We start from the raw sequence: 26,473 nt of genomic DNA, 5'->3' as shown, positions 1-26,473 counted from the left end.
CAACATGAAACATAATTTTCTTCCAATTTATTACGTTTTACTATTTTTTAATATGGTTAAATACTCGCTATAATGTAAAATAATTAGGTCTCTTATGCATATGTAACAATTCCCATGAATATAACAATCTGTTTAAATTGTACATCTGCATCCTCATAAGCGAGCGGCAGAACTGCAAAGTGGCTAGCGCACAGCGCCCGCCTGGGGACTGGCGAGCGAAGTGAGCAGGGGGCAAAGACCCCTAGTATAATTAAAGATAAATATTCATATTGATAAGCATGATAAATTTCCATGAAAGAAAGAAAGAAAGAAAGAAAGAAAGAAAGAAAGAAAGAAAGAAAGAAAGAAAGAAAGGATTTTCTTAATTGCTTATTTCTCCTGCTCTCCCTTGGTCGCTGATTTTTGACGCTTAACTTCTCTGATTGCCAACCCTCAGATTCCCAGTTCAGCCCAGCAAGCAGTAAGCGGTAAACATTAATTGGCAAGCCATTCAATTGTTTCCAAATAAAATCAGGTTGAAAGTCGGTCGCGGTGGCACAGGATGGAATGATAGCCTGAGGCTGTGATTCAAATTTCAGCCTGACAGACCACATTAGAGAAGGGTTGTTTTTTTTTTCTTCTTTCTTTTGTTTCATAATCTTAAGTGCATAGTTATTCCTCAGCGCATCCCAGGAAAGGTTTCTCGTTTAACTTAATAGGAGTGCATAATTGTTACATATCTCTCACTTGGACAGAGGCAGTGGTGCTGTAAGAATTATGTTTCTAGACTTCTCTAGCGCCTTCAACACAATCCAACCTCTGCTCCTTAGGGACAAGCTGACAGAGATGGGATTAGATTCATACCTGGTGGCATGGATCGTGGACTATCTTAAAGACAGACCTCAGTATGTGCGTCTTGGGAACTGCACGTCTGACATTGTGGTCAGCAACACAGGAGCGCCACAGGGGACTGTACTTTCTCCGGTCCTGTTCAGCCTATATACATCGGACTTCCAATACAACTCAGAGTCCTGCCATGTGCAAAAGTTCGCTGATGACACTGCTATCGTGGGCTGTATCAGGAATGGGCTGGAGGAGGAGTATAAGGACCTAATCAAGGACTTTGTTAAATGGTGCGACTCAAACCACCTACACCTGAACACCAGCAAAACCAAGGAGCTGGTGGTGGATTTTAGGAGGCCCAGACCCCTCATAGACCCAGTGATCATCAAAGGTGACTGCGTGCAGAGGGTGCAGACCTATAAATACCTGGGAGTGCAGCTGGATGATAAATTAGACTGGACTGCCAATACTGATGCTCTGTGTAAGAGAGGACAAAGCCGGTTATACTTCCTTAGAAGGCTGGCTTCCTTCAACATCTGCAATAAGATGCTGCAGATGTTCTATCAAACAGTTGTGGCGAGCGCCCTCTTCTACGCAGTGGTGTGCTGGGGAGGCAGCATTAAGAGGAAAGACGCCTCACGCCTGGACAAACTGGTGAGGAAGGCAGGCTCTATTGTTGGCATGGAGCTGGACAGTTTAACATCTGTGGCAGAGCGAAGGGCGCTCAGCAGGCTCCTATCAATTATGGAGAATCCACTGCATCCACTGAACAGGATCATCTCCAGACAGAAGAGCAGCTTCAGTGACAGACTGCTGTCACTGTCCTGCTCCACAGACAGATTGAGGAGATCGTTCCTCCCCCAAACTATGCGACTCTTTAATTTCACCAGGGGGGGTAAACGTTAATATTTAACATTATACATAGTTATTGTCTGTTTTTTTCACCTGTATTATTATCATTCTTTAATTTAATATTATTTATTGTATCAGTATGCTGCTGCTGAAGAATGTGAATTTCCCATTGGGATTAATAAAGTATCTATCTATCTATCTATCTATCTATCTATCTATCTATCTATCTATCTATCTATCTATCTATCTATCTATCTATCTATCTATCTATCTATAAGACGGGGCCATTCAGCTATGGCGGCTTCAACAGCTTTCACTGGATACTCAAAATGAGAAATCACTTCATCTGTGGATTTTACAGGAAATGCAAATAAAAACAACTTTCTGGAAATTAAGTAAGGCACACACGGAGACTTCCTTAAAAACAGAAGTCATTACCGGAACATTCCTCAGAAGGACTTATCTGTCGGTTAAAAGGCCTGCTTGTCCCACGCAGAAGTAAAACAAGCTCAGAGTTCGCAGATTTCAGAATAGAAGAGTCAGATGAGCTTCAAGCCCCTTGATATGTTGAAGATAAATAAAACCTCCAGATATGATGGGATGTTACCAATTATATTGAAAGAAATGAAAGACATCATCTGTGAACCTTTATCAACATGTGTGTCTGTGTATCTGTGTGTCCATCCAGTTGCTATGTCTATGTCATTCCAAAAGGTGGTGCATCACAGACACCTGAAGTAATAAAATTAATTCCATATATAATTCGAACAGATGGCACATCCAAAACATTAACCCTGGTTTTATGAATTCCATACCCAATAGCATACAACAGAGACATATGCACTGAATTTGTTATTCCAACAGATGGCACATCACAAAATTTGTAGTATTAAAATAGATTGCATTTGTCATTCCAACAAATGGCACATCCCAAACATGTGAAGTAATAAAATGCATTGAGTTTGTCATTCCAACAGATGGCACACCCCAAACATTAACACTGCTTTTATGAATCCAACACCAAATGGCATATAACAGAGACATGTGCATTGCATTTGTCATTACAACAGATGGCACATGACAGACATTTGAAGTAATAAACTGCAATGCATGTCATTCCAACAGATGGCACACCCCAAACATTAACACTGCTTTTATGAATCCCACACCAAATGGCATATAACAGAGACATATGCATTGCACTTGGCATTCCAACAAATGGCACATCCCAAACATGTGAAGTAATAAAATGCATTGAGTTTGGCATACGAACAGATGGTGCATCACAAATATTTGTAGTAATAAAAGGCAATGCATTTGTCATTCCAACAGATGGCACATGCCAAACATTAACAGTGCTTTCATGAATCCCACACCAAATGGCATATAGCAGAGACACATGCATTGCATTTGTCATTCCAACAGATGGCACATGACAGACATTTGAAGTAATGAACTGTAATGCTCATTATTCCAACAGATGGCACATCCCAAACATTATCACTGCTTTCACGAATCCCATACCCAATAGCAAACAACAGAGACATATGCACTGAATTTGTTATTTCAGCAAATGGCACAACACAAAATTTGTAGTAATAAAATGGATTGCATTTGTCATTCCAACAGATGGCACATGACAAACATTTGAAGTAATAAACTACATTGCAAGTGTCATTCCAACAAATGGCACATCCCAAACATGAGCAGATGGTGCATCACAAATATTTGTAGTAATAAAACACAACGCATTTGTCATTCCAACAGATGGCACACCCCAAACATGAGCAGATGGTGCATCACAAATATCTGTAGTAATAAAAGACAATGCATTTGTCATTCCAACAGATGGCACATGACAGACATTTGAAGTAATAAACTGCAATGCATGTCATTCCAACAGATGGCACATTCCAAACATTACCACTGCTTTCATGAATCCAATACCAAAGGCATATAACAGAGACATATGCATTGTACTTGGCATTCCAACAAATAGCACATCCCAAACATTAACACTGCCTTTATGTCCAGGAACCAGAAATTGTTCACACTCCCTGTGTTCGAGTGTATAGCATTTTTTCAGCCACTGGTGATGTGGACCTTGAAAGGCAGAGCTCTGTTGCTCTGAATGGTTCCATTTTCTTGTACAAACTCCTATTGACCACCTCGTCCACTGCTGTTTTCTTTATTGACTCACTAATTGTTATTAACACCTTGCAGTAGCTCCCCGCTGGCTCGCCTCTGGATGTCATGTCAGCTGCAGGGGGACGCTGTTGTTTGCTCTGCCAGCTGTGATAAAAATAATTTTCATCCCCCAGGCCATCGTCATGCGGCCTCGCTATCCATGTGAGTATGGTGGTCTACTCGGCAACATAATCCTAAGGATAGGAAGCATAGGGTGTGTGCATCGGGCGGTGATCACTTAACATACTGGATAAACAAACATATAGGTGACGGACCACACCATAGTCACTACTAGGGGGCTACCTGGAGTTTTAGTGGTCATCTTTTGTGACCAGAGCGACCCGCCAGATGGAGCACCCGTCTGACAGACCCTAAAATCTTGATTTGCATTGCGCCTGAAGGACAGAAGCATAATGCCAAGAGGCGTTCCTTTTGTTGGACAATTCAGTTTATTAAACTGGCATACCAACTGTTCAATGAGTGTCACCTGTCATTCCTGCACCCGGCCACGATACTCCTTGTAAAAGCAGCCATAAACACTGTCTACTCACCTGCTCTAAATATGGATTAGTGTCTTCATTCGTGCTTTTCCCTCACCAGTCCTACATACGGATTAGACTTCCTTCCACCAATACAGCGCATCCTTTGATTACCTGCCACTACATGCTGCAACCTTCTTCTGTCAAAATGGCAATGGCCGCCTGCTCTAGTCCTTAAAATTCTTTCAGGTCCCTGTCACAGTCCTCATATTGTCACGGCCGCCAGGGAAATCTCTTTTAACTTTTAAGAAGTCTTATACAGTTAATTGCAGAAATGTATGTATGCATGGCCACTAAACATAAGTCTCTCTGTTATAAAAGGACTAGGGGGCTTTACCCCCTGCTCGCTTTGCTCGCCCATCCTCCATCTTCGCTACACGCCAACCACTTCGTGTCTCTGCCACTCGCGTTGTCAAGAGGGGGGCTCAACGCACCCCAAGGAGACGCAGTCACCCCTCCGACACCCCCTCTTAAACGGCGATACAGTGGGAAACACATACAGTTTTGTTTTTACCTCCTCTTTGCTCGATCAGCTGCTGGCTTGCTGCTGCTGTGCCATGTGATCTGCATCTCGCACGACACACTTCTGTCATATCACCTATGTCCATATATCCATCCATCCATCCATTATCCAATCCGCTATATCCTAACTACAGGGTCACGGGAGTCTGCTGGAGCCAATCCCAGACAACACAGGGTGCAAGGCAGGAAACAAACCCCGGGCAGGGCGCCGGCCCACCGCAGATGTCCATATATTTGATCTCTTTTACCTGATGGCAACATGAATTAGATGATCTGCAAGTCTCCGACTTAAAGTTTAAAGCCAAACAATATCTACACACTTCTGTCATATCACCTATGTCCATATATTCGATCTCTTTTCACTTTTACCTTTTCGTCACTATTGCATTGAATTTTGATTCCGTCTTTGGAATTACATCATGACAACGCAACGTACAACTAGCCGTGAGTGAGTATCGTTTCTTTCTCTCTACAAGAAATGTGTCTGACATAACCACGCACCAAATCTCTTTGCATTAGCGCTTGTCGTCTCGCGGGATGTGAAAGTGTCTCTGAGACAATCACATTTCGTCTCCTTCCAAAATTTTTTTTTTTTTATAATAGAGAGAAATCTTGAGACAAGACTTTTTGCCAAGAGGTCATTTAAAGTCCCGCGTGACACGCACACCCGCGGTCCAATCACCTCTCATTCGTGTGAATGCTTTTGTCAGACACAGTTCCTGCGCTCTCAACAATCATTCGTTTTGCTAGGAGATCTTTTCAAGTCCCACGCTCCTCTCAACCATTTTCGACCATGCGTCATTCAAAACATAAATTTACGCGATTCAGGGCCCACAACGATTAAAGCTATGACAAATTTAATTTCGAAGAAGCCAAAATTTGGTCAGGTTTATTTTTATGATCACAGAGAAGCGGTGCAACATAGAATCGAAAGAATATGTGGTATAGCGGGTCCACAGCTCCTATCAAAGGCTCGCTTTAAAATAAATAATCACCACGCTCGTGGCTTAGCGAGGGGGTGTGGTGGTTGTGTGGCTGAAGTGGTACTCAGGGCGATTCGCGATGTCGGTGTTTCTCACCTAAGTGCACAGATGAGAGACCGTCCGCATCCGTGATTGTTCCTGGGGCTACTAATTTGTCACAGCTGCCATGCCCTCTTGATAAAATAGAAGCACGAGTCGGGTAGAGAGGAAAAGAAAAAAGAAAAGGAAGAGAAACGAACGGAGGTGGCGGGAGAAAGCAGGAAGTAGTAGAGAGAGAGAGAGAGCGCGCCGGTGTGGGAGAGCGAGTGAGCGAGTGAGTGAGTGAGTGAGCGAGTGAGTGAGTGAGTGAGTGAGTGAGTGAGTGAGTGAGTGAGTGAGTGAGTGAGTGAGTGAGTGAGCGAGTAAGCGAGCGAGTGAGTGAGTGAGCGAGTGAGTGAGTGAGCGAGCGAGCGAATCGAGTGAGTGAGTGAGTGAGTGAGTGAGCGAGCGAGCGAGTGAGTGAGCGAGTAAGCGAGTGAGTGAGTGAGTGAGTGAGTGAGTGAGCGAGTGAGTGAGTGAGTGAGTGAGTGAGCGAGCGAGTGAGTGAGTGAGCGAGTAAGCGAGTGAGTGAGTGAGTGAGTGAGCGAGTAAGCGAGTTAGTGAGTGAGTGAGTGAGTGAGCGAGTGAGTGAGTGAGTGAGCGAGTAAGCGAGTGAGTGAGTGAGTGAGTGAGTGAGTGAGTGAGTGAGCGAGTGAGTGAGTGAGTGAGCGAGTAAGCGAGTGAGTGAGTGAGTGAGTGAGTGAGTGAGCGAGTGAGTGAGTGAGTGAGCGAGTAAGCGAGTGAGTGAGTGAGTGAGTGAGTGAGCGAGTGAGTGAGTGAGTGAGCGAGTAAGCGAGTGAGTGAGTGAGTGAGTGAGCGAGTAAGCGAGTGAGTGAGTGAGTGAGCGAGTGAGTGAGTGAGCGAGTAAGCGAGTGAGCGAGTGAGTGAGTGAGTGAGTAAGCGAGTGAGTGAGTGAGTAAGCGAGTGAGCGAGTGAGCGAGTAAGCGAGTGAGTGAGTGAGTGAACGAGTGAGTGAGTGAGCGAGTAAGTGAGTGAGTGAGTGAGTGAGTGAGCGAGCGAGTGAGTGAGTGAGTGAGTGAGTGAGTGAGTGAGTGAGTGAGCGAGCGAGTGAGCGAGTGAGGGAGTGAGTGAGCAAGCGAGAGAGTGAGTGAGTGAGTGAGTGAGCGAGCGAGTGAGTGAGTAAGCGAGTGAGTGAGTGAGTGAGTGAGTAAGCGAGTGAGTGAGTGAGTGAGCGAGCGAGTAAGCGAGTGAGTGAGTGAGTGAGTGAGCGAGTGAGTGAGTGAGTGAGCGAGTGAGTGAGTAAGCGAGTGAGTGAGTGAGTGAGTGAGTGAGTAAGCGAGTGAGTGCAGGCTCGCATGCAGTTGTAAGAGAAGCCTGGGTGGTGGGCCGACACCCCGGAGTAGTAGTAGTGGTCGCCCCCACTGAGTGATCATGTAGCAGGAGTGACCAGTGATGAAGGGCGGATGACTCTCCGCGTAAGGCAGCGGGAGTCGGGACTTGGGATGTGGTGTCCCCAGCGTGAGAGCCCTGGTTGTTGGGGAATCCCAAGTCGCTGTTTGGTGGTGTTCACCCAGAGCCAGGGATCGGTGAGGCAATCTAAACGGCAGAGTGAAGAGAAGGCCAGCTGCAGGAAGGGGCAACTCCCCTGTTCAGAAGCCCAGACGGGGGAAGCAGGGGAGCCGCCAGGTATAAAGGCACCGGGCTTGTTGTTGTTGTTGTTGTTGTTTTTTAAAAAGAATGCTTCCTGCATTGTGTTTTACCCTCGTTGTTTTTAAGAAGATCTTTTTGTATTGTTTTTAACTTCCACGTTTCACTACTGTTTTTATGGATTATCTACAGTTAGGTCCATAAATATTTGGACAGAGACAACTTTTTCCTAATTTTGGTTCTGTACATTACCACAGTGAATTTTAAATGAAACAACTCAGATGTAGTTGAACTGCAGACTTTCAGCTTTAATTCAGTGGGGTGAACAAAACGATTGCATAAAAATGTGAGACAACTAAAGCATTTTTTGAACACAATCCCTTCATTTCAGGGGTTCAAAAGTAATTGGACAAATTAAATAACTGGAAATCAAACGTTCATTTCTAATACTTGGTTGAAAACCCTTTGCTGGCAATGACAGCCTGAAGTCTTGAACTCCTGGACATCACCAGATGTTGGGTTTCCTCCTTTTTAATGCTCTGCCAGGCCTTTCAGTTGCTGTTTGTTTGTGGGCCTTTCTGTCTGAAGTTTAGTCTTCAACAAGTGAAATGCCTGCTCAGTTGGGTTAAGATCAGGTGACTGACTTGGCCAATCGAGAATTTTCCACTTCTTTGCTTTAATAAGCTGCTGGGTTGCTTTGGCTGTATGTTTTGGGTCATTGTCCATCTGTATCATGAATTAATTTGATGTCATTTAGCTGGATTTGAGCAGACAGTATGTCTCTGAACACCTCAGAATTCATTCGGCTGCTTCTATCCTGTGTCACATCATCAATAAACACTAGTGTCCCAGTGCCACTGGCAGCCATGCACGCCCAAGCCATCACACTGCCTCCCTCCACCGTGTTTTACAGATGATGTGCTATGCTTTGGATAATGAGCTGTTCCACGCCTTCTCCATACTTTTTTCTTGCCATCATTCTGGTAGAGGTTGATCTTGGTTTCATCTGTCCATAGAATGTTTTTCCAGAACTGTGCTGGCTTTTTTAGATGTTCTTTAGCAAAGTCCAATCTAGCCTTTCTATTCTTGAGGCTTATGAGTGGCTTGCACCTTGCAGTGCACCCTCTGTATTTACTTTCATGCAGTCTTCTCTTTATGGTAGACTTGGATATCGATACGCCGACCCCCTGGAGAGTGTTGTTCACTTGGTGGGCTGTTGTGAAGGGGTTTCTCTTCACCATGGAAGTGATTCTGCGATCATCCACCACTGTTGTCTTCTGTGGACGTCCAGGTCTTTTTGCGTTGCTGAGTTCACCAGTGCTTGCTTTCTTTCTCAGGATGTACCAAACTGTAGATTTGGGCACTCGTAATATTGTAGTAGTTTCTCAGATGGGTTTTTTCTGTTTTCGCAGCTTAAGGATGGCTTCTTTCACCTGCATGGAGAGCTCCTTTGACCGCATGTTGTCTGTTCACAGCAAAATCTTCCACATGCAAGCACCACACCTCAAATCAACTCCAGGCCTTTTATCTGCTTAATTGATAAGGACATAACGACGAACTTGACCACACCTGCCCATGAAATAGCCAAAGAGTCAATTTTCCAATTACTTTTGAGCCCCTGAAATGAAGGGATTGTGTTAAAAAATGCTTTAGTGTGCAGAAGCCACTTCAAAGTGTGGGAGACGGCCGGCAGTTCAATCCAGCCAGGACACCCCCTGGAATGGAAGGATGGGGGAAGGCAGCTACTTGCCGAAACTGCCTTCCCCAAAACGCTTGATGGCAGCTTCCCTGGACTGTAGCGGTGCCCCGGATTCCCGCAGGGCATCCTGGGACTTGGTGTTTGGATTCTCAGCCCTGTTGGGTGCCATGGGTGCCACCAGGGGGAGTTGTTTTAGGACCTGGCGACTCATACTTTCCTTATAGGTAGTCATGAGAACTTCCGGGCTGACTAAAGAACTTGAATTCTTCATCTGACCCGGAAGTGCTGGAAAGTCATGTGAGAGGAAGAGTAGAAGCACTTCCGGGTCAGACACTATTTAAAGGAAGGCTGAACACCCAGCAAGCAAGCCGGAGTCGGGAGGAGTAGGTGTGGAGGAAAGAATATTGTGATTGATTTAATTGTTTATTGGTGCAGAGGTGCGATTGGTCAATACATTGTCACAGGAGGCTGGAGGGCAGACACAGCCGGGACGCCCGGAAGGACAGGGAGGTGGTTTATTCATTCCCAGGGCCACGAGGGGGCAACCGCCCTGGATATAGAAGGCACCACGGGGACGGAGCCTGGAGGCTCAAACCCACTGGGGCCCGTGGCCGCCGCCAGGGGGCGCCCCGAGCATCGAGGAGCCCGGGAAACCTGCACTTCCACCACACCTAGGAAGGTGGAAGAAGGACCTTCCAGGAATGCCCGGAGTGTTCCCGGGTGCAAGGGCAGCACTTCCGCCACACCAAGGGATAAAAGGGGCCGCCTCCCTACAATTGGGGATCTAGAGTTGGGAGTGGGAGCAGGACAAAGCTCCCGTGAAGAGAGGAAAGGCAGCCCTCGGACAGTGAAAGGCCCGAGCAAAGGGTGTTGTGGTGGTTCGGGAGCACTGTGCTGTGTGCGGGACTGGTGTTTGGGGACACTTGTTTAAATAAAAGCGTGTGTTATTATGAAGAGTTGCTGTCCGTGTGGTTGTGACCGGGCTGAACCCCTCACAACATGTGGCCCCTCCAATGTTGTGTTGAAAGTTGGCCTTTACTAAAAAGTGACAAAGGGAATGCCCATGACTTACATCGATGTCAGCTCAAATCCACGACATTCTGAATGTAAAATGGTATCATTAATGCAGACACTTCTCTGGGCATCCCATAATATCTCAACGGGGTCTGAGTACGTGTCTCTTGGTAGAATTTGGCAAAGGAGATGTGCATCAGTGTCGACTGTTCGTTCAGTAAGGGGCAGGGCACTTTTAACATTCCATCAGCTCTTAGACCATGCGACTGCGATCAGCACTTCTGACACGACATTCATGACTTTGGATCTTATGATTTGACGACCGGAGGCTGCAAAGCGTTAATCCTTCACGTTTAACCTGCTCCTTACAGGTGACTGTTAAGAGCGTTGGTAGCCCCAGTAACACAACTGGATTTCATGAAGTCTTTTTCTCCGGAACAGACAAAGCCTGAGCAAATTCAAGAAAACAAGATTAGTGAATTATCTGCAACTTCAGCTTCACAGATTGTGTCACCCTGACATTATCCATTCCAGAAACTGAGGTTAGGTTAAATCCAGGTTTTTAGGGAGTGGAACTGCCCTGGTTTTCATGAATCCAGGCTTACTTTAGCAGGATTTCACAATAATCCTCCTTTCTGGAACTCCAAGGTAAGGAAAAAAGGAAGACTTTATACCTGACTAGATCTCAAAATGGAGGTCAGGCTTCAAAATTCAAAATAATAGCAAGGAGTCTCATAACCCTAACCATAACCTAAAAGTGAGGGAAAATCATATAAACTCCAACAAGAGCATAGACAAGTTCACATTTTCAAAACAAGGCAAAACAAAAACAGGACTTTTAAGGAGACAAATGAAATGGAATCAGTATTGTGTTCCTCCAAGCACTTTATGGAAATAAACCATTGTCATTGAATAAAGATTCCAGAAGGCTATTTTTGGGACTTGCCAGGGTTTCTGACTGGATTTCTCCCTCTAGTGGACATCTCTGTTAGTACAGTGTGGGACTTGTGCGCTCTTTTCAATTTCTGCCCAGTAGTGCAGGGGTCGCCAGCTCCGGTCCTGGAGGACCACCGTGGCTGCAGGTTTTCATTATAACCCTTTTTTTTAATAAATGCCCACTTTGTGCAGCTAATTAACCTCTTGTAAATTCATTTTAATTAAATTGCTTTTTTAAGATTTGTTCCCCTGAATTTCTTCATTGTTTCTCTCAGTTGCTTCAATTCTTTCCTTAAATGGCACCACAAACAGAAATGAAATGTGAAGTGAGGGAGCCAACAGAAGACCAACTAAGTCAGGGCATCAAACTCCAACCAATTTCACTCCAACCAGCTGCTTCATTAGGTGCTGATTCTTGTTGTTATTTAAACCCATTCTTTAATTCCATGGCTTGTTGCTGCTCTCATTGTGCCAGAGCAGACATTTCCGAAATTGTTCATTTTCTCTTTTCCAAGAGCTGTGGTCAAATGTTTTGTGGACCTGAGCAGATCGACATTCCTGAGACTGCCACCTTTCTTATCTTCTTCTATAATACGCTACCATGACTGTTCGATTGTCTGTCCAGGATTTTAAATCACCTGTCGCTCGCAAACCTTTTGACCTATTGACCTGAAATTTGGTACACATATACTACGTGACGTCTACTATCTGCTTTTGGGGTGATGATTGACATCCAAGGTTGCTCCTCTTTTTATCCATTTTTCCAACCTGCTATATCCTAACACAGGGTCACGGGGGTCTGCTGGAGCCAATCCCAGTCAGCACAGGGTGCAAGGCAGGAACCAATCCCTGGCAAGTTGCCAACCCCTTGGAGATTAATAAAGTATCTATCTATCTATCTATCTATCTATCTATCTATCTATCTATCTATCTATCTATCTATCTATCTATCTATCTATCATTTAGTGCATTTCATATTTATCTATTTTATAGTTCCTTTCACATCTATCCATCTATCTATCTATAGTATCTGTCTATAATATAGTTCCTTTCATATTCATCTATTATATAGTACCTTTCATATCTATCTATCTATCTATCTATCTATCTATCTATCTATCTATCTATCTATCTATCTATCTATCTATCTATCTATCTATCTATCTATCTATCTATCATTTAGTGCATTTCATATTTATCTATTTTATAGTTCCTTTCACATCTATCCATCTATCTATCTATAGTATCTGTCTATAATATAGTTCCTTTCATATTCATCTATTATATAGTGCCTTTCATATATCTATCTATCTATCTATCTATCTATCTATCTATCTATCTATCTATCTATCTATCTATCTATCTATCTATCTATCTATCTATCTATCTATCTATCTATCTATCTATCTATCTATCATTTAGTGCATTTCATATTTATCTATTTTATAGTTCCTTTCACATCTATCCATCTATCTATCTATAGTATCTGTCTATAATATAGTTCCTTTCATATTCATCTATTATATAGTGCCTTTCATATCTATCTATCTATCTATCTATCTATCTATCTATCTATCTATCTATCTATCTATCTATCTATCTATCTATCTATCTATCTATCTATCTATCTATCTATCTATCATTTAGTGCATTTCATATTTATCTATTTTATAGTTCCTTTCACATCTATCCATCTATCTATCTATAGTATCTGTCTATAATATAGTTCCTTTCATATTCATCTATTATATAGTGCCTTTCATATCTATCTATCTATCTATCTATCTATCTATCTATCTATCTATCTATCTATCTATCTATCTATCTATCTATCTATCTATCTATCTATCTATCTATCTATCTATCTATCTATCTATCTATCTATCTATCTATCTATCTAACCCACCGCAGGACACACACACACACACCAAGCACACATTAGGGCCAATTTAGGATCGCCAATGCACCTAACCTGCATGTCTGTGGACTGTGGGAGGAAACCCACGCAGACACGGGGAGAACATGCAAACTCCACACAAGGAGGACCAGGGAAGTGAACCCTGGTCTCCTTACTGCAAGGTGCTACCACTGTGCCACCGTGCCGCCCCGGCTTTTTATTTTTATTTTATTTTATTGTAGAATCAACTCTTGGCAGCAGCCAGCAGGGTGGCAGTGTAGCGCATGCATACGGGCACCGTTCTTATCCCTACCACCTTCACCATCACTTACCCCTACCTCTTCATATCTTAAATCATTCTTGAGGCAGACTGAAGACTTAAGTGCCAGCTTAAGTGAAAAATTAAGAAAAATGTAATTGCAACACAAACACTGACTTAATCAGTTTGAACGCGAAAAGATGCCGATGGAAGAAGAGAAGAAGCGGGCCGCTAAGGTGGAGAAAAGAAGATCTGCTCAGGAAACAGCAAGCACATCAACCTCTGAGCAAACGAATGAGAAACATACAGAGAAAGAGTCTGAAGACTATAAGTCAAGTGTATTCGTGCAGTGTGCCGTTACTGCTTTTCAGATATTATATGATGGATCTCATTATTGTTTGGCTGCTAATTAAGAAAAAAGAAACAATTAAGGGGTCCGAGTCATCAAGAGCAAGTCCAATCAAATGAATTCAAAAGAAGTTCATTAGCAGCAAAAACAGGTCACTCATTAAGAAAAGAGTTAGAATGAAAACCTGCAGCCATGGGGGTCCTCCAGGCCCGGAGTTGGCGACTCCTACTCTACTGTACAATACATTTTTTCCCCTCTTAGGCTGCAGCTCTTACTCGCCTGCATCATTGCCTTTTCTGGGGCAAACAACACGCTGACAGCACCCCCTGGCTTTCGTCTCACGTTGTCAGAAATGTCTAATTCAGCTGTCATTGCCATTCTGCCCCGCTATCCTTGCTCACCTGGCAACCGACGACACAAACTATCAGGCTGGGGAGATGAGTGGTGACAAAGAGGAGGGCAGTGAGAAAACTAAATTGAAATCAGAAGTGAGAGAGACTGAGACAATTGGGACGTGTTCTGCTCTCTCCCGGCATTTCGATTTTCTCAGTGAGGTGGCTTCCCCAGCTGAAGTGCCAGACTGCATTTTGCGCTCGGCTTCTCTTGCCAGTCACTGCCTACTTCTGGATTGAATCACACCGCTCCACACCACTATTCTTAAATGTCAGCTTTGGAAGCGAGACACTTCTGTGAAGCTGGTAAAAAGCGACCAGTTGGGGGGCTGCAGCTCATTCATCCAGACACACAATTAAGAGCTCTTACGAGACTGAGAAATCCTAAAAAAAAAAAAGAAGAGAGACCCCTGCTGTGAAAAATGTAAGAAAATTAAAGCTGCAGTGTGTCAACATGGTGCGATCTGATAAAGATGTAAATGGGGGGGCGATTAGTTGAAAAGTGACCCTAAAAGAATGCATTGCTTCTGAATTTGATAGGCTGTTAGCTGATCGCCATGTCTGCCTTTTTTGGAGATGAGGAGGAAAAGCAAACAACTGTGACAGCCATTAATTAGAGGACACGTACACTGGTGGGTTTTGTTGTTCATTGAATTCATTAAAATAAAAACTACAAAATAAAGTAGCAAAAACTGGGTTAAGGAAACTAGAACCAGGACGATCGTTTATATCAGGGGTGTCAAACTCAATTGCACAGGGGGCCAAAATCCAAAACACACTTTAGGTCGCTGGGCCGAACAGGATAAACATTTATTGAACACACTAAAACTAAACTTTTAAAACTTTAAAACTTTTAAAACTTAACTTTTTTGAACATAAATATGAATAAAAACAGACATCAACTCAAACCTTAAATAACTTACAATATTTTGCTCTCCATAAAAATATATCCTGTCTAAATTATACAAGTTAGAAATAAAGTAAACGTTAAAACAACAAACATTCAAATTTCTTTACTCTTAATTCATTCATATTACTAACCGAGAATGGTAAACCGGATATGGACGCAGGGACCTGCCCGTGGAAGCAGGAGACATAGTGCGCAGGCGCCACACAAAGCCCCCCCGCCCCAGAGCGAAACGGGAGAGACTACGAACCGTCTGACATGCCGCAAACCAGGCAGGCACTGCTCCAAAAAGAAACCGCGCGACTGACTGACCTACAAAGTGAAACGGGAAACACTACGGAGTCCGCAGTGGTCCACAATGCACCGCATGATAGTTCGGAAGAAGCTCCGTATTAACAATGGGGGGCTCCAGAGTGACATGGGCGGACGCTTCGTATTAAACGTGAGTCATCCTCACACGTCCAAACTATACAGCATAGGTGAATCACATTACAGTGATGCTTTATTGACAGTACAGTAAAGATCACAGTATCGCAAACAAACAGAAATTAGTACTCGAAAAAGGGAGAATATAATCACCACGGACCAGGTGTCATTGAAACAAAAGCAGGATAAAGTGAGGTCAGAAATAAAAGACGGAGTACAAAACAAAGTAAAACGTCATAAAGAGGTTAAAGAACGGGGCCAAACACATGGAGAGCAAGTTACAGATGATGAAAACTGGAATGCAACGGCTTCAAAAAAAACCTAGGCACGAAACACATGCACAGCGAGATACAGAATATAAAAGCAGAAAACACGACAATTAAACGTCCACACCACACAGCAGAGGCAGACCCGGAAGGTGCAGGTGCCTACATCGCGCGTCGGAAGGCGCGGGACAGTACGAAAGGCAAAGGCGCCTACACAGCATGGTGAAACCCAACATAATACGGAAGGCACAGGCGTCGCCGCCATATTGTGAGTGGCACTACTGCAGAGTGAAGATAGGAATAATGTGCTGCTTGGGATCGTACAAAACGCTGAACGCGACCCACCGTCTGAAACTGCGGAAGCAAAGCAGACACGGGTTTAAACCGAACGAGCTCAACTGACGGATATACGCCTACAACGCGCGTCTCAAACCGCAGAAGCAGGGCAAGCACGGCTTCAAAACAACGCAAGCTCCTACAACCCGCGTCTGAAACTACGGCTGCCCAGCTGGCACGGGTTCAAAACGCCGGGGGTAGACGAGCGAAGCAAGCAGGGGACGGAGCCCCTTTGTTTTATATAAAAAATAAACTTACATTTTAAATATTCCAAAAGATTTTGCTCTCCATAAAAATATATCCTGTCAAAATTATACAAATTCAAAATATGAAAATGCGGCATAATAAAACCTGGAAATATAAATAAAATTTGTGCTTTTCAGCAATAACAAATCAAATCATTCAGTTGTCTTTGCTCTTATGTCATGTTATCAGAGTTGGACGCCTGGCATCTTTTTTTGGCAATAAGTTCGTTTATGTTTGGTGTGAGGTTCTGTGTTGTGGAGATTCTCAGGATGGACTGCAGGTGCTCATCAGTGAGACGACTCCTGTGTGCTGTTTTGTTAGTCTTCATCACTGAGAAGAGCTTCTCACACAGATATGTGCTACCAAACATGCACAAGGTTCGAGCTACATGTAGACGGAGCTGGAGCATTTCTGCGGGAATGGAGTGAATAAACTGTGCGGGCCATGCAGTATCGTACTTTGCCTTCAGTGTGCCATTACACTGCAGCTCAATCAGCTCCATCTGAATCTGCACAGGTGCAGTTTCCACATCGACGGCAAATGGGTTGCGAAGCAACTCAAAATTCTTTTTTTGTTCTTCAAAGTCACCAAAGCGCCGTACGAACTCAGTGCGCAGTGCGCTCAGTTTATCAGCAAAGTGCGTATTTGAGAACACCATTGTGCCGACTTGGTTCAACATTACTTGGCAACAGGGAAAGTGGGGCAAGTTGCACTGGTGCATTTGTGTCTCCCATAAAAGCAGCTTCACTTGAAATGCCTTCACTGCGTCATACATACATAGATAGATAGATAGATAGATAGATCTGTGAAAGGCTCTATATGATAGATAGATAGATAGATAGATAGATAGATAGATAGATAGATAGATAGATAGATAGATAGATAGATAGATAGATAGATAGATAGATAGATAGATAGATAGATAGATAGATAGATAGATAGATAGATAGATAGATAGATAGATAGATACTTTATTAATCCCAATGGGAAATTCACATTCTCCAGCAGCAGTATACTGATACAATAAATAATATTAAATTAAAGATTGATAATAATAATAATGCAGGTGAAAAACAGACAATAACTTTGTATAATGTTAAATGTTAACGTTTACCCCCCTGGGTGGAATTGAAGAGTCACATAGTTTGGGGGAGGAACGATCTCCTCAATCTGTCAGTGGAGCAGGACGGTGACAGCAGTCTGTCGCTGAAGCTGCTCCTCTGTCTGGAGATGATCCTGTTCAGTGGATGCAGTGGATTCTCCATAATTGACAGGAGTCTGCTCAGCGCCCTTCGCTCTGCCACAGATGTTAAACTGTCCAGCTCCATGCCAACAATAGAGCCTGCCTTCCTCACCAGTTTGTCCAGGCGTGAGGCGTCCTTCTTCTTAATGCTGCCTCCCCAGCCCACCACCGCGTAGAAGAGGGCGCTCGCCACAACTGTCTGATAGAACATCTGCAGCATCTTATTGCAGATGCTGAAAGACGCCAGCCTTCTAAGGAAGTATAGCTGGCTCTGTCCTTTCTTGCACAGACCATCAGTATTGGCAGTACAGTCTAATTTATCATCCAGCTGCACTCCCAGGTATTTATAGGTCTTCACTCTCTGCACACAGTCACCTCTGATGATCACGGGGTCCATGAGGGGCCTGGGCCTCCTAAAATCCACCACCAGCTCTTTGGTTTTGCTGGTGTTCAGTTGTAGGTGGTTTGAGTCGCACCATTTAACAAAGTCCTTGATTAGGTTCCTATACTCCTCCTCCTGCCCACTCCTGATGCAGCCCACGATAGCAGTGTCATCAGCAAACTTTTGCACGTGGCAGGACTCCGAGTTGTATTGGAAGTCTGATGTTTATAGGCTGAACAGGACTGGAGAAAGTACAGTCCCCTGTGGCGCTCCTGTGTTGCTGACCACAATGTCAGACCTGCAATTCCCAAGACACACATACTGAGGTCTGTCTTTAAGATAGTCCACGATCCATGCCACCAGGTATGAATCTACTCCCATCTCTGTCAGCTTGTCCCTAAGGAGCAGAGTGATCATGCAGTCACGTCCCTGGAGCTGGAGGTTTAAGGCGTTGAGATGAGCTGTTATGTCAGCCAGAAATGCCAACTCGCATTTCCACTTTTCATCCCTAAAACTGGTGGAGTCTTTTCCTTTACTGTCCATGAACTGACAGATTTCGTTGCTGAGCTCAAAAACTCTGTTGAGAACTTTTCCCCGACTTAGCCAACGCACCTCTGTATGATAAGGAATGTCAGCAAACTCTGAATCTATCTCCCGCATAAAGGACTGAAATTGCCGGTGATTTAAACCTTTAGCTCGGATAAAGTTTACGGTTTGTGTTACAGTGCTCATTACATTGTCCATCTTCAGGACTTTGCCACATAGTGCTTCCTGGTGTATGATGCAGTGATATGCCGTTAACTCACCAGTACAGTTCTCCTCCTGCATCTTTACTCGCGTCCTTCCCACTAGTCCACATTTTTCACTACACCTAGGTGGTGCTCCATCAGTTGTAAGTGCAATAAGTTTGTCCCAGGGCAGTTTCATGTTGGTTATACGTTGACATACATTTTCAAAAATGTCTTTTTCCAGTTTTGCGAGTTAATGTCCATTATTTCCTCTGTAACGTGCAAATTGGAGTCCACTCCACGGATGAAGATGGCCAGCTGTGCAGTGTCATTCATGTCAGTACTTTCATCCACAGCAAGAGAGTATGCAATAAAGTCTTTGCTTCTTTCACTCAACTGTGTTCTTAAATCAGTGGCCATCTCACAAACTCGATCAGCAATCGTATTTCTACTCAGGCTTACATTTGCCAGCATCTGCTTTTTGTCTGGACATAAGGCGTCAAACACCTTGATCATGCAGCGCTTCAGAAATTCTCCCTCGGTAAATGGCCTGGCTGATTTGGCGATCTCCTCTGCCACGATAAAACTTGCTTTCACAGCAGCTTCACTTTGTGATTTTGCACGGGTAAAAAACGTCTGCTGAAGTGTCAGATTCTTCTTTAACTCTTCTGCTTTCTGTATCTTCTGCTTTGCATTCAGGTCTTTCAGGTTATCCTGATGTTTTGTCTCGTAGTGCCATCTTAGATTAAATTCTTTAATTACAGCCACATTAGCTCCACAAATGAGACACACGGGTTTACCGGCAATGTCAGTAAACATATACTCAACCTCCCATCGGTTTTTAAAGGCTCTGTTTTCAGAATCAACTTTTCTCTTCGGCATCGTGAGGGCTAGCTTCGCAATAACTAACAGCATCATAAGCTAGTCTTGATTAACGTAGGAAGTGTTCGGCAAGGCAGCTGAAGCGCTGCATTATGGGATCTGTAGTTTATTGTGTTACCAGCGCTTCATATTGCCGGGCCATTAATAACAATAATATATAAAATAATCTCGCGGATGTGGCCCGCGGGCCTTGAGTTTGACACATATGGTTTATATCGTGCACCTCCAACCAAACCTCTGTCCGAAAGTCAAAGTTAGATAAAACGTGGCGAAATACTCATTCTAATTTGTCTTACTTGTCCCTAAATACCTCTAGAAAGGATGGTTTGTTTCATGAGGTCTGATCCACGCACATACCATCTTAAATAGACATGACTGCGATGACGCATGTTCTTCTGCCAGAGGTGGGAAAAAATATGGCAGGCCACTGGGTCAAGTTTTGAAAAGGAGCAGAAGGCGAGCATAAACAGTAAACAACAACAGTGGCAGTTGTGGACGCTAGAGGCGCTGTTGCCCCGCTAAACCCACCAGACAGACGTCCAAGACACACTTGTAAAAAGCACCAAGAAGAATGTTTAGTAACTTCTTCAATAAGTCCACAAAGCACCACACGCTCCATAATTCTCCAATAATAATCAATAACAATAACAATCCTCCACTCCCAGCAGCTTAGCCACCCTAACCTCCCAATTTCTGGCTCTCCTTGCTGGGTTTCCCAATGTCCTTTAAATAGTCCATGACCCGGAAGTGTTCCTTCTCCGGGTCAAACGCCACATCATCCTTCCTCAAGTAGCCCGGAAGTACTGCAGGCTTCCGTCCTCATGCCTCCGAAGTACTTCGGGGTTGTAATAACAGTAGGAGTCCCCAGGTTCCTTGTGAGCTCCCCCAATACGGCACCCACGGCACCCAACAGGGCTGAGGAAATGGACTCCATGTCCCATGATGCCCTGAGGGAATCCGGGGAACCATTTCCGTCCAAGGGAGCTGCCATCTAGTGTCTCGGAGGAGGTAGTGTCCTAAAAAGCCTGCTCTTCCTCCTACTTTCTGTTTAGGGATGTCCCGGCCAGACTGAAACGCCGGCCGTCCATCACACAGTCGAAAGATCAATTGTTGAGACACTCATGAGGTCCTTCTTGCCCACTCAGACCTTCTAGTGAATGGCGTCTGTGGGGCATCAGATCTCAGTTCAGACTCTTTTTATGTGTGGAACGAGTTGTCGACCTCCATCTGAACTGCTGACTCCATCAGGGTGTGTAAGAGGAGAGTGAAGACTCTCTCCTTCGGCGAATATCTCTCTAATTGATAACAGCTTTGATAGGTTCTTGTAAATAAGGAAAGACAAGCAAGTCTTGTGTTGATCTATTTGGTTTAAAGCTCCACAGTTGCGCTGATTAATTTGCTCCTAAGCAGTCCCCCAGACTGATGAAAACTTAATTATGTTGATCACTTATAATGCACAAAACACCTATTGCAACAGTCCATGTCTATCTGTGCGTCCACATGAAACAGCTCACCCCAGTCAAGTCAAGTTGGGGAGTGTGCACTGGTACAGCGCATTGCTGCACCCACTACATGACCAAACAACTCAGGATCCCGGTTGGCAATCCCCCAGGCAGACACGCGGTCCAGTCCCACCCTCCGGGAATGACCCTCTACCTGCCATAGCCAGGTGTTATGTGGGCGACCCCTTGGCCTGGTCTAGCCACTCAGGTCCCCAACAATGAGGATCTTACGAGCTGGATCACCCTCGGGTAATCGCGCCATATGACCATCTTATATATCATTCGCCAGTCTCCTCCCTCACTCCCTCCCTCACTCACTCACTCACTCACTCACTCACTCACTCACTCACTCACTCACTCACTCACGTCTGTCCGAAGCCGAATGCACAGTCGCCTTCTGCGCAGCTGCCCGAAAAACCTTACAAGACTGACATCGCAGCAGGCGGCGGATTTACAGCCGCAAAAATTCAAAGAGAAAGGCGACTTCGATTAAAGCTCTAGAGGCCTGAAAGGCGATTTCGATTACAGCTCCAGGCCTAATTACGCATTCTGATTCAATACACCTATATCAGGGTGGGAAGCTCAGTATCTCCTCCTGGACACTAGATGGCAGCCTCTCTGGGTTGCAGCTGTGCCTCGGACTCCCCCAGGGCTTCATGGGGGTTGGAGTTCTGTGCAGCTCTGTGGGGTTCTGCAGAAGCCGCCAGGGGGTCCCTTTTGGGCACTGGTTTCACCTTACCAGGAAGTGCAGCCAGATGTCGCCAATCAAGCACCTGGAGCACTTCTGGGCACCCAATAAAAAGGAGCCAGAGACCAGACCACCACTCAGTGGCCAGAGTTGGGTGGGAGGAGGACAAAGCTTGCTGGGGAGGACTGGTGGTGGAAGAGAGAAAAAGTGCTTGGTGTTATTGTGGTATTGTGTCTGGGACTGTGTTGTGGCTGGAGGGAATACGGGGAAGACGTGCCGTCCAGCTGAAGAAATATAAACAGTTTGTTTTATTTTACCCGTGCCTCCCGTGTCAATCTGTGTTGGGTCGGGCGCTATATAGCGTTCTTCTTACAAGGTAATGTGCCTCATTCGGTACTCCATGAGCAACCACTCATTCGACACAAAGTCAAACCAACGGTACCCAATGATTTTCCGGAGAGACACAGTACCAAAGGAGTCCAGTCTTCATCTCAGGTCACTGGATAGCATCCATGTCTCACAATCATATAGCAAGACAGGAAGCACCAGGACTCTAAAGACTTGGACCTTCGTCCTTTTGCACAGATATCGTGAGCGACTTTCAACCCCGGTGGACCGATTTTTTCACACTTGCTGAGACAGTTTAAGTTTTTTATGGCTAATTATTTTTTCTTCCTTTCGTCCCAGAGCTGAATATTTTCCATAAAACCTCAAAGCAATGGTTTCACACATAAATCAACATAAAGGAGGGTCAGGGCTCTTCTGGCATTTGGGCGCCCCCTGGCGGTGACCACGGACCCCTATAGGGTTGAGCTTCCCAAGCTCCTTTCTCGTGGTCCCCATAGCCACCAGGGCAGTCGTCCCCTCGTGGTCTGGAGGAGGCGTGATCTTTCCTCCGGTCCTTCCAAGCGTCCCTGATGGGTACCACCCCCAGCCGCGTGCCACAATATATAGATTAGCATTTCCACTTGGATGTCCAGGGTTACCTGAACGACACCATTCCAGGACGATGGATTGGAAGAGGTGGACAACAAGATCTTGCTCATTGTCTATGGCCTCCCAGGTCTCCAGACCTTACCCCCTATGGGGGTACATTAAAGAAAGAGCGTTTGTTCCACCTATGCCCTCTAATCTTCAAGATTTGCGACATCGAACTGAGGAAGTTGTGAACTGAGTAACTAGGCACCAGTTGACTCGTGTGTGGCATGTAATGGTCTCTAGTTTTGATGTTTGTTGCGTTACACAAGGTGCTCATGTTGAGCGCGTGCAACCTCAAGGACCACAGGACCAAACTTTGAACTTTCCACTATCCAGAGATGTGCGGAGTGTATTTCTGTCTTATACAACTTGTTTGAAATCTGCTCTTTCATTTTGAATATCCTGGTACTTTATTAATCCCTGAGGGAATATTGTCTTTTTTGAATCACCTTTTGAGGGGTTGAGAGTGCAGGGTCAGCCATTGTACAGCACCCCCTTGGAGCAACGTTCAGGTTCAGGGCCTTACTCAAGGGGTATAATGGAGCAGGATCCCTTCTGGCAGTAATGGGGTTTGAACTGGCAACTTACCAGATACCAGCCTTAGCCACAGAGCCACCACTCCACCCTTCATCATTTCTATTTCAGTTTAGCCATTGTGTAAAGTGAGTGCCGAAAGGATTCGTTACCAGGGGTCTCCCAGTTCAAACTCCCCCATTCGTGACCCTAAGCTCTGCGGGTTTGTGCTGAAGGCCCCCAACTCCCTGTAGAGTTGCTGAGCTTGCCGATTGTTGGAAATTTCGCTTCTTCACATCAACAGAGAGAACAATTCAAAATGAAACAGACCATCGTAACTCATCTCCCCGGCATGCACTCTGGGGAAAAAACCTTCTGACAAGATGCAATAGGAAGTAAGAAGCCGCAGTTAAAGCTCTCGTACACATCTACCCTTGGGTTACTTACCGTCCATCCTCCGCCATCCGTGGTCATGTCACAAAACACTTGGAATCCCGAGGGGTAATGAGTGGGGAACACGGAGTAGATGCCGTCCTCCCTTTGTCCATTCATGTAAATGTCATAGCAGTCCTTTGGCCGGGAGCCTAGGGAAGAACACAAAGTTGGGTGGTCACAGAGCTTTTCTTGGACTTTACCACATTGGCTGATTAAAACTTTGGTGGAGTGTGAAGATGAGAATCAAAACAGAAGCAGAGAATGAGGAACAAAGCTTTCTGTCACCATTCACAGACATATTGTCACTTTCTATATGGCACCTTTCACGGCTCCCCACACATGCATATCTCTACACTGACAGCGCACTCCTCCTCAGTTACTCATTCTCTGTGCCTTTCACTGCGTTGTAAGAGCTTTAACTCTTTCAGGGCTGATGTCGACTTTTTGTCAAAAGGAGGAGCTGACGATAATTGGTTCTCAACTGTAAACTGTGACAAAACCAATCGTTACATTTTAGTTAGCTTCATTGGTTTTGACTGAGATTTCCTGCACTCCCGTGAGTAGCAAGGCGCAGACAATGGCAAAAATGGCACTGACATCTGGCGAGAGATCAAATCGAATGTGTAACGCAGAACACTCCATGGACGACGTGTTGCCTGTTCTCTATGAATTGGACTAAGACTTGTCAGACTCCGATTTTGATACAAGTGATCGAAAACGAATATGAGGTTTTGCAGCTTCAGCTGATTGGTCCCCAGCTGATCGTGGTGCTGAACAGATTCATGTAGCTGACACAGCCTATGGCACTATTCACCTGGGAGGACTGCCACTTAACAATGATAAGAAGTAGAAACCAGATTGCAATGCACTGTGACCATAATCGCTGCTGCTGCCCCGTGCAGCCATGTGAACACAGCCTGGCAGCTTGCCTGCCACACATTCTTGGCAAACTGGCAGGCACAGCATGCAGCAACAGATGTTTTATGTTGATTTCTGTGTGAAGCCATTGCGTTTCAGAAAACAATGTTTTTTGGAAAAAATATTCAGCCCTCAAAGAGTTAAAGGGGCAGCGCCAATGCGGGATGGTGCTTTAGGTCAGTGGTGCGTCCGACTTAGTGGCAGAGGTGGCCTTAGGGGTGTGCGGGGCCTAGGGCTGACCAGCAGAGCCGGTTACGTCAAACGCTGTTACCGATATGTGTGGACTGTATTAACTTGCACGCGAATTTAATGTTAACATAAACTGGATTTTCTTATTACAGTATTCAGCTAAATTTCTGCAAGATAATTCTGAAATATAATGATATAATCTTTCTATTATAAAAAGAAATCCTGGGACGAGACTTTCTCTGAGGTAATTTCAACTCTGGCGAGAGATAATTTCACGACTCGCGAGACGAGACTTTTTGCCAAGAGATTTTGACAAGTCCCGCCCTCCTTTCGGACATTTATAACCACGCCCATTGTCCACTCACTTCTCATTCGTGTGAATGCTATCGTCAGACACAGTTCCTGCGCTCTCAGCTCCAAACGGGGTCGGAAATAAAAGACAAAGAGTAGAAGACAAAATTGAACGTCGTAAAGAGGTTCAAAAACATTGGCGCGATACGCATGTAGAGCAGGTTAGAGATAATGGAAGTTTGAAAATTCGAAAGTCTCAAAAAACTGATAGTAAAGATCACATTTGCACTAACAAATGGAAATGATTACTCGGTGAAATAACAGAACAGTGAAAAGATATCAAATATATGGACATGGGTGATATAACAGAAGTATGTAGTTATTGTTTGGCCTTAAAATTTAAGTCGGAGACTTGTAGATCGTCTAATTCGTGTTGCCATCAGGGAAACGTAGTGTTTCTTCCCAGTGAAGAGGCCTATCCACGAGAATTAAAAGTTTTGTTGTTTGGTGGAAAGTGAAATCCACATATGTGAGCGGCAGAGATGGGAAGTGACTGGCACATAAGCTGGTTACGTCAAACGCTGCTACCGATATGTGTGGACTGTATAAACTTGCACGCGAATTTAATGTTAACATAAACCGGATTTTCTCCTTACAGTATTCAGCTACATTTTTGCAAGATAACACGCAGACTTTATCGAAATCCATATTACTAACTGAGAATGGTAAACCAGATGGCATGGACGCAGGTACACGGTGATGTGACCATGAGACATACTGCGCAGGCGCGTACAGCGCGCGTCTCATAAACCGCACGCGAAGTCGTATCCACCGCGCACGAAGGAGTCACGGCCCAAAAACGAAAGAGTTCAACTGACGTGAATGAGAAATGAAGCAACAACGCGCCCATGGCTAACGACTAATGCCACAGCCGCACAAAAAAGAGGACTCTGCGCTGCAGCCCAGATTCAAACGGAAGAGGCTATGGAGGCCCCACGGGTCCATATAGTACGGAAGGCACAGGCGTCACCGCCATATTGTGAGTGGCACTCCTGCGGAGTGAAGTTAGGAATAATGTGCTGCTTGGGATTGTACAAACCGCTGAACACTTTACACCGAATTCAAACACAATACAGCTCAACGGTACAAACACGAGCCCACCTGGATAAGATCAATGAACGCAGGCGCCTACAATGCGCGTCTGAAACTGCGGAAGCAAAGCAGGCACAGGTTCAAAACGAACGAGCTCGACTGATGGATATACAAACACGAGCCCGCCTGGATAAAATCAATGAACGCAGGCGCCTACAACGTGCGTCTGAAATGCCGCGGGCAAAGCGGGCATGGCTCCAAGACGAACGAGCTCGACTAATGTATTTCAGGATACCCAACGCCGGGGGTAGGCG

At 44.9% G+C, this 26,473-nt stretch overlaps 1 protein-coding gene and 2 long non-coding RNA genes across 4 annotated transcripts in view; all 3 read right to left on the bottom strand.

Moving 5' to 3' along the window:
• Window positions 1–26,473, bottom strand: part of LOC127529255 (uncharacterized) — a 481,587-nt gene that overhangs the window by 181,751 nt on the left and 273,363 nt on the right. The gene's annotated exons all lie outside the window — the stretch shown is intronic.
• Window positions 1–26,473, bottom strand: part of fibcd1a (fibrinogen C domain containing 1a) — a 349,438-nt gene that overhangs the window by 171,553 nt on the left and 151,412 nt on the right. The window contains 1 exon segment of the mRNA XM_028808633.2: window positions 23,682–23,818. Coding sequence (XP_028664466.2) covers window positions 23,682–23,818 — 137 coding nt within the window.
• Window positions 16,542–19,742, bottom strand: LOC127529245 (uncharacterized). Its single transcript, XR_007935904.1, has 2 exons — window positions 19,280–19,742; window positions 16,542–17,075 (listed from the first exon to the last, which is right to left on the bottom strand). It is a non-coding gene; the product is annotated as an uncharacterized LOC127529245 (long non-coding RNA).

Source organism: Erpetoichthys calabaricus, chromosome 9, assembly GCF_900747795.2.
Source record: "Erpetoichthys calabaricus chromosome 9, fErpCal1.3, whole genome shotgun sequence".
Classification (NCBI taxonomy): Eukaryota; Metazoa; Chordata; class Cladistia; order Polypteriformes; family Polypteridae; genus Erpetoichthys; species Erpetoichthys calabaricus.
The sequence above is the reverse complement of the archived record's forward strand: the minus strand, read 5'-3'. Positions and strand labels throughout refer to the sequence as shown.